Here is a 12,828-nt window from a genome sequence, read left to right on the forward strand (position 1 = left end):
CTGGCAAAGGGCGAGTGGAAGTGGGTAAAATTAGAAAAAGGGTGATGTAGGGACATTTGATTTCAAAGACAGGGATGGGTTGAGTGAAGTTTAAGCTAAGATTAAGGGTGGTAAGAATTTATCGAAAGAAGCGGTTTGTCGATCATATAAAGAAATCTGAACCAGAAACTGAAGGACACTGGTGAATGAACGTAAACAAGAAACATTTCCAAAGAAACAAACCCAAGAAGCACTAACGTGACTGTTTCTATGAAACTTTGGCCGACATTTTCTTCCTCAACACCCCGCACTCTTTAACCGTAAACCATATCAACTGAATAGAACGATATCAAACTATCTCTATCGGGCTTCTTTGTCCAAAACCTGTGTGTTTGTTTAATTTTCTAAGCAATGTAAAAAAGCTCCTTAAACGCTTATACTCACGATAGGTTCAGAGACAAGCAAGCTCGTTGGCATTGATCCGGAAAGGAAAGAAAAAGGCAAAACGGTACGTTGCATATCCTTCTCAACTATCTGTACGATAGGGTACGAGTGTTTACAACCAAACAGGACAAGAACGTTACACAGAAGTAAATATTTTATCACTCTACCCAATAACAAACCATATCTTAACAAAATGAAATGAAGCAGTAGAGAAAAACAAACCCAACCCACATCGAGAAGAAAACTATACCATACTCTTTACGCTATCCCTTTATCTGTAAGAAATGACCCATCATCAGCCAGTACCAGGAAATAGTAACGAACACAAACATTCACAGAAAACCTATAATCAAAATGTCTACACACGCTATAAATACCTTTGCTCATTAGTAGAGCTTTGAAGGGAATATTTACAAAGAAGGTACGGCCTCTGGAATCTAGAGAATGTTGCAATGGTCGAATGCTAGATGAAGCGGGAGAGTGACAGAAGAAGTCCGCGGACGAAGGGGGAGCGGTAGAGTGACACCTGAAACCTGTTAGTTATATCTCACGCCACAAAACCCAAACCCCACACACAGACGCCAACGCACTGGCGGATATTCGATACATCGACTTTAGAGTGTTATATTTCCCACAAGCAAGTCCTCAGACATGGTTTTAATGTAAAGTGTTAATAAGCGGCACTCATCGGGCGCTTCCACACGGGACAGAGCGGGCGAAGGAGTAAACTTGTAGGCAAAGCGGTTGATAGTGGAAGAAACATATTCCTCCCAAAACCCTCCATTTCTTCCCATTGTATGCTGTTACAGTACATTGTAAGTGTCTCACTTTCGGTATTATAAGTGTACGCGCGATGCCAAAGGCGGCTGAAGGAGTGGGGATTCGGAATGCTCATTAAAGTTTGTTTATCGGAATGGCACTGGGAGAGTTTCTGAGCCGAGGATTTCCCATTTATTGGATGGGGGGAAAAAGTTTATCTAAGAGCCCCCACTGCATCTTGCAAACAAACAGGATGCATTACTCCACGTGGTGGAAAACACGCTGAAGTGGGTTGTTTGTCGGTTTGAATTAATTATGAAAGGGAAGCAAAACACCTAAAACAGTAATCCCCGATTGGAGAAGTATATTAGCAGGGTCGATGGAAAATGTCTCATGAGTTGACAATATCAACACAAGACCTTGCCCCCGAGGCATTGGAGGAGTTGGTGCAGGATTAAATAGATTCACTGACCCAAACCCAAGTCCAGCATAAAGGAAGCTAGGAAGAGTAAAATAAAAGTCGTTCCGTTTGCATTCGAAACAGTTTATTGGTATGATCTGTATTATAAGAAACCATAAAGAAACAAATAAAGCAAAACATTTATGTAAAACATTCAAAACTTAGTTTTATTTTCTCATAGGATTGTGATAGAAAACCAAAACATTGTTTCCAAATAACACCCATCGAAAGCACTGGAATTAAATATTCTTCTTCTTCTTCTTGGCGTAACGACCTTGTTTGGTCATGCCTGCCCCGTGAAGGGCTTACGAGACTTGTTTCCTGTTGTACGTGGATAGTCAGTCCTCTCGTACAGGGGAGGGTCCGGTCTCAGTTGGGATTCGAACCCACGCCGTCGAGGATATTACTAAACGTTAAAACATATTTTATTTTGTCATATTTGACGCACTGCGCATACTAAATTATAAAAGGCACATTTTAACACGTAATAAATTGCTTACAAGACTAATGGGGCGTGACACATAAAAGGATCACGTACACGAACAACATATGGTCATTTTGGGCAGAACGATTTGAACAATCAGCGAATTCGAGCTGCAGCTCTTGTCAAGTGAATGGTAGTCAATGGTGATTGTCCGAGTTGCCGTGCGCGTTCACCGCCTGCTTGATGCGTTTAATGTCACGTGCGTACGTTCGACAGCAGCCTCCAATAAATCGTGCCCCCAGGTCAATCCACTGCGGCACATAGTGCTCCAGTGGGACGCAGTCTTCCTTGCCCTGCCAGCTGAAGGGGGGAAAATCGATCGAGAGTGAGAAGGAATCGACTAACGACACGTTTTGACGCCATTGACTTACCCTTCCTCGACGGTGTAGACCTCGCCGGAGTTGGGGTACACGATGAGTGGAATGCGAGCTGCTGGTGGTTTCTTCTCGTTAACACTCTTGAACAGTGGCGTAACGATCTGCGGATGGACACAGTTCACCCCTAGTGCGATCAGGTTGGGGTTGCCCATTGCCCGAGCCTTCGCCCACAGCGAGTTGACGGTTTCACTGAACAGCTCACCGTTGGCAAGATGTAGGTTGTCTTTGCACTGGAACGAGATCCAGAACCGGACGTTCGGGTACTCTTCGCACATCATGTCCAGCAGGGCTTCAGCTTCCATCTGTTGTAAAGGATCACTTCGTTAGTTCTCAGTTCCCTTTGGAACCTTTTTTTTACCGTGCCATACCTTGCAAGGGATCGTTTCGATGCCCAAAATGTCAACACCCGCCTCCAGACAGGCGTCGATGCGCGGCCGGTGCCACTTCTGGATCGTATCGTCCGACACCTCACTCGAATAGCTGCCCGTGTACTCGGAGCCATCGTGCAGATGTGCCCCGTACGGACCGATGGAAGCGACCAGCAGCGGAATGGTAAGGGGTGCATCGCATTTTTTCGCCAAAAAGTGATTCCGGGCCATCTGCGCCACCCGCACAGTCGACTTGATCAGGTTCAGGCTCGTATCCTCGGTCAGATGCAGGTACTCCGTGTATCCCTCAATGCTCGCCTGGTAGGTGTTGGTCATGATCGCTTCGGCACCGGCTTCCAGGAAGTCCAGGTGTGTCTTGAACACGGCGTTGGGGTCGGTCGCGTTGAAACGGGCGCTCCATAGTGGATCGCCATCGATGCTTTTACCAACGTGCACCGACAGCTGCGTCGCGAAACCACCATCCAACACGGTCACTTGATTCATCGCTCTGGTCAGCTGGTCTACTCTACGTCCGGGAAGTAACTGAACCTGCAAAATCAGACAAACATACCCTAAGTACCAACAGTGGGCGATGAGTGGGACAACGATCGCGTTATTTTAAATATGGTTATCAACTGAACATGCTCCTTAACCTCACCGGCTAACGAAAGAGATGGAAACCGATCCGTGAAGTGAAACAATCCAAAGACTACAATCAGCATCCGCCGCACCGTGAGAGAATCCTTAACCGGATTTTACCAGTTAGTAAATCCCACAAGCAGCATGGAGCGAAAGTCACTCCTTATCTTAAGACGTCCAGCTGATTAAGGGTGGTCGACTATTTCCACTCCACCCGCCATTTGTTTGCCGAGCGATCCATTATTACAGCACTACGTGGGTAGTAAACAAAACATTACGCTATCTGTGGAACGCGTCGGAGTTCAGGAGTTCGATGAATGATCCCCCACCCCTCGATGGACGGGTCCGTTGATCTATATGGGAATGTTTACTTCGAAACGCATCGAAGTGCAAAGTACTTTATTTGGAACATGCAGACGAAGACTAGTACATGTATGATACCACACATTGGAGATGAATCAGAAAGCACTTTATAGTTTAAGAATAATTCTAGGCTTAATGGTCATAATTAATCCTCTACAGCAGGGTGCTTGTCCAAATTAGGTTTGTATTAGATGCATTAATAATATTAGCAAGTACCGAAGGCGTATCACTAGGCAAAAGAACCCTAAAGTGAGTCAAGGTCGGGAAGAGCTTATCAACATGCATGCACTGTGCTCTTAAAATATTCCACAAAAGTTCCATTACAAGCCTAAGTTCAAGGATTGATCAGGTTAAATGCTCAATATTGCGTGTACCCTATTTCATCGTTATGCAACGTTATCTTATCACCCTGTTCCCAGAGCAACAAAAATGTGTGGCCATTTTCCCATGCCACTGTTGCTAACGATTCCCAGGGTTGGTCCTGAGCACGCACCGTACCGCAGCTTCCGTCAACTGCCACAAAGATGAGTGCGGGTCACGAACGAAGATGCCCTATAATGTCCGAGCAAGCTGATAACCTCGCCCCCACCTAGGTTGCTGATATCACCTCCGTCTCGCCCCCCTCGGTGAGGAGTCATTCCCGGCAGCTGCTACCATCACGGTGTGAGCGTGACCACCAAAACTCGGAGCAGCTTCGAACCGGAATCCGGACCACACCGAAAAGGTTGCACCCCAAATCTGGTCGGAAAAAAAGTAAAACCCGATGGGCAGCACCTACGACCGTGGATGATGAATGAGTGGTACGCGTGGTACGCGAAGCGTTTATTTTTATCACCGAGCCGGGACATGGTTCGCGTGGCTACAAACATACGAACACACGCACACAGTTTTCTAGATTTATCTATGGAGCAATCGGGTTTTTTTTGCATTAAATAAAAAAAAATTATGGTTCAATAAATGAGACCGTTGACAAAAAAAAGACTGTATCCACATATATCTATAGCTCGTATGTCTTTACGAGTATATCCACGTCAGTAAGTCCCAGTTTAGTGACGATGTCGTTTCAAATACCAAACAGTTGTACGTCCATTTATACCGCACAAACAGAAAACGAAAACGTGCAAAATGGAGGTCAAGGTAAACGATTTTAAATACCGGTTGAGTACGCCGTGTTTACTGCAAACGTTTATCGCACGAGTGACACACAAGAATTGCACCAGGTCACAATGGACATGTTGTGGCAATGCACTTTTAATTACTTTTTCCTTTCGCTTGCACGCGCGTGCACCGTAAACATCATGACGGAATGCTGATGAAAGTGTGAATAACCTGCTTCGGCTGTTCGTCTGATCGTCACAATGGCCGTTGACTTGGCGAGGATCAACTGTACCTAGTTTGTTCTCGCCACGAGATGAATGTAGACAATATTGCAGCAAGTTGATCCTAGTAAACTTTGATGTTTCGGATTGATAATAATTCGTGCCTAGTTCAAAATAGTAAAAACACACAGCAAAGACGTGAAGATGGTGAACACCTGAGCCACCTTTGATGCTCAAACCACGGTAACGGCCACGAACAAACTGCCGATCAGTAGCTACGATGCACCTGATGCAAATCGGACAAGCATCGGCCAAATTCGAACACAAAGGCCGCAGTGTGCAATGGCGCACCACCTACACCAAAACCACGCCATCGACGACCAGTCTCGGGTGAGTCCCCACGGGTACAAGCCCGCCCTGATCTGCATATGTAAGTGGCTGTTGGTATTTGTTGGGACAATCCTGCCGCCGTTTCCCCGCTCTAAAGGGTATGGGAAACGAAGCGTAATCGCTAGCGTAATCGTGTAATTCCACTGCTCAATTTGTCAAAAAGAATGTTGACTTACCTATCCTATAATCGCATGCGTAATCTTGTCTGAACATTAACAAACGATTCGGTAGGTCATTCGATCGCGAATATGTATCGGAATTCTGTGATTATTTAGCTTAGTTTTTGTATTTTCAACAACATACAACAAAATAATAGCTGTACCTTCAAGAAATGTTGTAACTTTTACCAAATTGCAAATTATAAACAAAGCACAGCGATTACGCTTCGTTTACCGTGCCCTTAAGGATCCCCGTTAACATGTCGGGCACACATCCTTGCCACCACGCCAGCGGCAGTAGCACTAAAGCTTGCTCGGATGCCTCCTTTTTTGTATGATGTTGTTTACAAACGGCACTTTCATAGTAGTGGTCATATATCATATCGGTTGTTCTCTGATCTCTAATGTTTCCTATCCTTCCCTATCGGCCCTGTTAAAGACGATTGTCTTTAAAGGTGCTCTTCGCGGAAATAAATGAAAGGCAACCAGCTTTTCTTGCCTTTGAACTAACTTTATTATTATCTATTAAGGTCGTTCGATACGCCAACAAATTTTCTGACTTCTCACTGTTCCGCCTTGCAAGAGGCGGAGACGCGTCCTTCGATCCTTTTTATGCTTACCTAAAAAACATCGCCGTCGCGGCGACGTTTTTGTTCGGGCAGCTTCGTTGGACCGAAACGTTTCCAACAGGCCCTTTTCGTCAATATCTAATAGCGTGTTGGGAGCTTGTAACACAATGTAACACGAAGGGTTAGTACATCCGTGCTGAATTAGTGTGTGCACAAAACGATTTTTGCTGGTGATCGATACACCTATGACGTCCTGTAGAAGGTCGCTATGTGCAGATGAACAAAAGAGGCAGCGTTCACTGGAGTGCACGCTAATCATGATTGACACACGTTTTTCCAAAAAAGTGGCATGTAAGGTACTATCTGAACTGATTTCATACATTTTGCTCTTTCACCACAGCACTCTTGTCGAGCAGATGCAAACAAATTGTGTCGATTACTAATCACGATCATCTTTCATACAATCTTGACGCGTGCTGGAACTGGTTGATAAAAAACTAATCAGCTAGTCACTAAAAAAATAATAAACGAATCCCTTTAACTCTTCACCCTACACGACCTTAGGGCTGTATTTTTTGTGCATTACGCAATCGAACTCACAAACTGTGAATCATTTTCGTCGTGAAAAATACATAACTATTGTGCGACATTCGTTAATAGGGTGCCTAAAACGTTTCTTGCCGTACAAAATGCTGGTGGTAATGTGACCATATAGTAAAACAAATGTAATTGTGTTGCATGTAAGGTGGCATGGCTTAACATCTGATTCCTGAACTTATACTTTATCATCCAAGTTAATCCTCGTAGCGGTTTTCACTTCCTTGCTTTTCTACCGACCTGGCGGGCCTGTGTGTTTGGTGTGTGGCAAAACTATTGCTGTGATAAAACAATTGCATCTTCGTCAGCATTGTGTTTCGTATCACAAGGAAATAATTGAAAAATATGAAAGATAAGCGCGTAACCAAGAACTGAAAAAGCTGATGTTACAATTGAAAAAACAACAATCTTCCTTTATGAAGTAAACACAAATTAGTGACAGTGCGGTGAAAGCTAGTTACGTCATACCAAATGAAATTGCTACAGCGTTGAAACCATTCACGGAAGGATAATTCGTTACGAGGGGCATACTATTTTTTTTTTATGTGGCACGACATCCCCTGGTGGGACAAGGCCTCTCTCCGAAGAGAGTTTGTGTGACCGAAAGACGGTATATTATAGATCGGTGGTCAGCCGTTCGTAATACCGGAGGGTGCCAGACTCGAGATTCGATCCCACACCTGTGGTGTGGTGTTTCCTCGCGCTACCGCTGCGTCATGGGCACCCTCGGGGCATACTATTGGCAGCAGCAAAAATGTGTCCAGGGACACGACACGTTCAAGTCGTGTCTATAAGCCCGTCCAGGAACGATACGAATTTTAAGGAGACATTTTTGTTGGTAGTTGTAGACAAATTGTATCCTTATTTGATACCAACGAATCCTAATTTAACTGAACTTACTGGTCAGATTTTTTCGTTGTTTGGCCCAACGTACGTTTACGAACAACTTTTCTCTGAAATGAATTGTAAATAGAACTAAACCGCGGTCAAGATTACCTCAAAGCCATATCAATAGTGCGCTAAAAGCAGCTTGCGCCCAACCCAACATTGAAAAGTTAGTCAAAGAGAAGCGAAATCAGGTCTCTACAAACTCGGAAAATTGACAGTTTCTTTTATAAGCATTCGATTTTTCCAGTTTTGCCGCAATATTACCAAGAAAATTTATGTTTGAACCAATGTTGTACTTTTTTTTACTGTTATCCAAAATATTACTATTATATATGAATGACAAATTTTTACGTTTGGCCCGCAAGCAGGTTTTTGATCGCAAACCGGCCCGCAGGCTAAAATGAGTTTGACATCACTGGCGTAGATCGTTACCTCGCTGATACCGACCTCCAGGCACCACTGGAGCGTTTCCGAGAGCTTTCCGAACCCCGCCGAATGGCGTTCGGCTTTGGCAATGTTGGCTTTCTTGGCGTACCGCCTGTTGCCGTCCATGATGAAGGCGACGCACCTTCGGTGGTACCACTGCAGATTGCTCTCGCGGACCCATGTCGACCCCGTTGAAGAGTGTAGAACAACGTTTTAGAACTTGTACCTCATCACCAAGGCCATATTACGACAATGACCTCTTTTGTCCTTGAGAAAATTCCAAAAGTTGGTTTTATTCTGCTTGCAAAAGCTCTATCATCGCCGAATGTTTTCCTCATAAAATCCTTCGTGCGCTTTTTATCGCAGTGTGCATTCCGAGCTCAGGAATCCGTCGGTCCTGTATCAGAAGCAAATCCTCCAAGGAGTAAGCATGCTGTGAAAGAAATCGTTAAGCATGAGATTGTGGAATTAAACAAAAGAATACATGTCTACTTGTCACTACAGGTATCAACCTGCTAAATGCGCCAAAATTTTACCACGCAACGAACCTTTGACAGCTTAGTCACCTAAGTCCGATGAAACGCGGTCATTCGTTTTCATTCTACCTTTATCGTTTTACTATTTACACTAAAACAGGTATGATAACTTGCTCTTGATTCGAACGATGCTGCTTGGTTCAAAACAAAGTATTCAAACATATTTTCAATTTTTTTATTTTAATTTCTAGAGAGTTACAGGTTAGTGTTTTGTCAGTTAACATTCTCAGCACATCTTACATTCACATTGGTGTTATGCATATGTTTTTCTCGTAAGTTCAACATGCCGAAAAAATCATTTTGCAAATCACCCCATATTTATGAGCGCTATTGCAATATTCAGCGCCTTCGATACATCAGAGCGAAGGTAGTCTTTAGCTGTTGAAAAAAAATGTTTTGTAATATTCAGCTAATCCTAATTGTTTGAAGAACACGGAAAGCGCTGAATATCTTTCTGAATCTTTTCAGGAACATCTTTGTGACGTGACTAGAGAAGATGCTGGGGAAAAACGTGAATTGGGTAGCAGCGAGATACAGCAGTTTACTTGAAGAACGAAGATGAGTCTTTTAAAGAAACATTTCGTTATTGGGCTCTAGTGACAGGACAAACTGATCATGCTTTGAACAATTTACTCGATCTTCTGAGGAGTATTTTCGTGGGTGAGTTTCCGAAAGATGCACAAACATTATTAAAGAGCAGCTGAGTACTTGCTAAAATTGTCGATTGCATGAAGTTAATAATCCACAATCCTTTTTAGGTGCAATTTACTTCCGTCCGACGAATCTCTGCTCTTGGATGTATTGTATTTAAACCGTTGTGTGTACCGTTAATGTAGACCACGCAATCAATCCAGGGGGCGCGGTGTGAGGGGATCTACGAGCCCCCTTATATCACAAAAGTATAACAAACTCCCTTTTTCGGTAGACCTAGCGCAGTCCTAGAGACGAATGACCATTGTTTCATGATGTCCATCATGCGTGGTATAATTTACAAAGCAACTTAACATGTAAAAGTATATTAACCTGCATTCACCCTCCACTGCGTGATTAAATTAAACCGTTATGTTGGCGATCAAATATTCGAAAAGAATACATGCGTCGCGTTTTGCATAGCTTCAGGCGCTTAATGTGAACCAGGAGGAAGAGGAGAATCTAGCCCCGGGGCCTCATTTCCTCTTTTAAAGGCGTTTTAAATGATCGCAACTTTCACTTAACAGCAACTCCCCCCCCCCCCCCCCCCCCCCCCCCCCCCCTCCAGCTACGTTAAATAATGCGATCGTACGATATATCGTAGCTACGTAGCTATGAGCTATGAGCTACATAGCTGGGGACAGATATTTATGTTACAAACCATAGCATGTAGAATAGTTCTAATGTTGGCTTTGAGTAAGCCACATGCGAACATTAACATCGCAAAATGCCCACCGATTCTCGTTAAAACTTATAATGTCCGCTTGTTCCATACAAGTTCCCTATTGTGCTGTGGTTAGCTTATAATAATACACATATATACTAGAAACTCAATCACTAACAGGAGCTTCTCATCATACAGGCACATTTCCCGAGCAATTTAAATGTGTGGGTGTTGCTCGCATTTTGAACTCCCAAAGATACAGATTATTTCTTCTTACCCATGCTTAGAAGATTTTTTGGCCTAAATTCGATACGATCTAGTACATCTGTATTCGTGCAGCTCGTGGGTTTGTCGCCAGCTTTGTAAACAAGATAGCCTTCGATGAGATTAGTCGCGATGTTGCACAGCGTGTCTAACTTAGTCGAAGCTTTCACGCGTTTCATGTGTTATTAAAATAACTTCTTTCCCGTGGTATTAAAATGTCCAATGGAAAAAGATAAACAACTAGTGACCACAGTCGCACCCGATCAAAGTTTTGAAAAATCTTAAAAATTTTCCTGCTCTTTAGAATAGTGTTCAATCAAACTCCTAACCTCCGACACGACACAAATAACTGAAAGTGAAGCATATTATGATTCTGTCTCTCCATTTTAGGGTACCATAATGTTTACTGATTGTAGAACAGGGGCAAATAGGATTCTTGTCAGCATTTAATGTATTATAGGAAGGGAATTTTTTTTTCTCGCTTTAGAACGTGTCTTCGTGTTTTTTCTCTCGCTTTAGAACGTGTCTTCGAATGAAGTGCTTTGTTTCAAAGGGGAAAAAAGGGTAGGTCACCTACTTAGTTTAATTAGGAGCTAACATTAGGAAAACAACTTTTAACATAAAGTTAAATGTTAAGCTGAACTTACCGATCAGCTGACTTTGGTGAGCTTTTTGGGAGGAGCATTGTATGCTGCGCTGAGCTAGTGAGTTAGGTGAGACAGCTAAATAGGTGAGCTTGCTCATCTTGTGGCAATCGTGGTTTAATGCTATGAACGGGAATAAAACCCCTACTTGGTAATTTGCTTTGTAGCTCAGTTGAGGAAACCGCTGGGATATTATTTGTCTGTTTAGTATGATAATTGAATGCTAGTTTTCACCTGCATACTAACAAGTCACTCCATTTCTCACGTGCCATACAGCAAAGGCACGCATTCGTCATAGGGTGTCTAAAAGATAATTTGCAGTATAAAATGCCGGTGGTATTGTGAACATATAGTGCAACAAACGTAGTTGTGTGACATGTAAAGTGGCTTCAGACCCGTTGCCTGAACGTATATACGTATCGTATATATTTTTTCAAAAATAGTGAAGTTACAGCGTTTTACAAGTAGGGGTCAAAATGACCCCTAAAAAGCATTCTAGAGAAAGTCAAGTTGGTTCTCGGAACTGGTCGAACAGAAAAATTTGAAGTTTTTGTTTTAGATGTAACTTTGAATTTTACGAAAAGCGTTATTATTTTTGTAAAAATATTCAATCGTTTTCTAGATATCAAAAACTGCGTTGGGGTCAAAATGACCCTAATTTGGATTCTAGTGTTAACGGAAGCGAGGCTCTCCTCTTCTTTCCTGAACCCTTGGTTCGGCCCATTGCAGGGCTTATGTTAGAGATAGCGCACGATAATCACTTTTTTTTCTTCATATAAGTACTTGGCTTCTCGAAAAACATCCGATCGCGATCGAGTGCTAGACGCTGCTGGAAGAGTGACAGTAAAAAACCAGTCATACCTGAAAAAATCATTAACTACGGCTTGAGTTCGCAAAATAATACATGGGTAAAGATGTAGAATTTTAATCCAAGGTATAACCGTTGTAGCTAGATTTAAATATTTTTACAGGTTTGGTTTAGAAACGAAACAAAAATAAATCTTTATGCATCAGATGTCATGATGCATCAGATTTCATGTCATGTTCAAGAGAAACTTTCAGTCGTCGTCATTTCAGTGGACTGAAAGTTTCCGAACGCATCACGCGTTTACACGGCTCACAACAAATTAACGCTAACTGTCAACCGGCAATCATAAGTCGGTAAACAAATTATGTAGAATTGTAAATGAGCTGCTTATTACATCTCTAAAATTAATAATTGTTGCGGTAACAACGATGTTACCACCTCTATGTTAGCAGTTTGCTACATGGGACATTAGCTGTCATTGTGACATATTGCATATGTCGGACTATATAAAGGCGGGCGCGCCCGGAATTACTTCTCTCAGTGTGTGAATAAAACGCTACGGCAAACAACGTGTTCCTTTTAAGGTCAAACCCCGGGAAAGAACCTACATTCTGCAACAATAGTAATACTCATTTAGCATTGTGAATCATGCATAAAACGACTTTGTTTATTTCGTTTAACGATCATTTTAAATTGTTTTATACTGTTGACGCCTTCTAAATCTGTCAGTTGCACGAGCTGTCAAGCAACTTTCAGTGATGTGAAATAAATTTCTAGCCCGGCTACGTTAAGTGAAATTTTATTTGCGCAACTCAAATTGTTTCTTTATTTCGCGTTTAGACGTGCTATGTTGGGTTTCACATGGGTGAAATAAGTGTTTGGCAGTTACTGGTAAGTGAAAGTTGCAATCATTTAAAACGCCTTTTACGATTCACCAGAAAGACTGTCACGCTTTCCAGACTGCACCGTCGCGTAACGCGACGTCGCCTGACAGGCGCTGAA

General features: G+C 42.8%; 1 protein-coding gene across 3 annotated transcripts; it reads right to left on the bottom strand.

The window, feature by feature from the left end:
• Positions 1-2,042: 2,042 nt before the first annotated feature.
• LOC131262930 (homocysteine S-methyltransferase-like) lies at positions 2,043-5,532 on the bottom strand. 3 transcript variants are annotated; one of them, XM_058265033.1, is made up of 4 exons: positions 5,408-5,532; positions 2,872-3,420; positions 2,498-2,805; positions 2,043-2,426 (listed from the first exon to the last, which is right to left on the bottom strand). In XM_058265033.1, exons 2-4 carry the CDS (start codon positions 3,373-3,375, stop codon positions 2,264-2,266), a joined length of 975 nt encoding a protein of 324 aa, XP_058121016.1. In that variant the 5' UTR covers positions 3,376-3,420; positions 5,408-5,532; the 3' UTR covers positions 2,043-2,263. The 3 variants fall into 3 exon arrangements, with proteins under 3 accessions (XP_058121016.1, XP_058121015.1, XP_058121014.1); XM_058265032.1 differs by lacking the exon at positions 5,408-5,532 and adding an exon at positions 5,133-5,264; XM_058265031.1 differs by lacking the exon at positions 5,408-5,532 and adding an exon at positions 3,530-3,730 and having other exon boundaries at positions 2,872-3,443.
• Between the last annotated feature and the right edge of the window lie 7,296 nt (positions 5,533-12,828).

This window comes from Anopheles coustani, chromosome 2, assembly GCF_943734705.1.
Source record: "Anopheles coustani chromosome 2, idAnoCousDA_361_x.2, whole genome shotgun sequence".
NCBI classification, from domain to species: Eukaryota; Metazoa; Arthropoda; class Insecta; order Diptera; family Culicidae; genus Anopheles; species Anopheles coustani.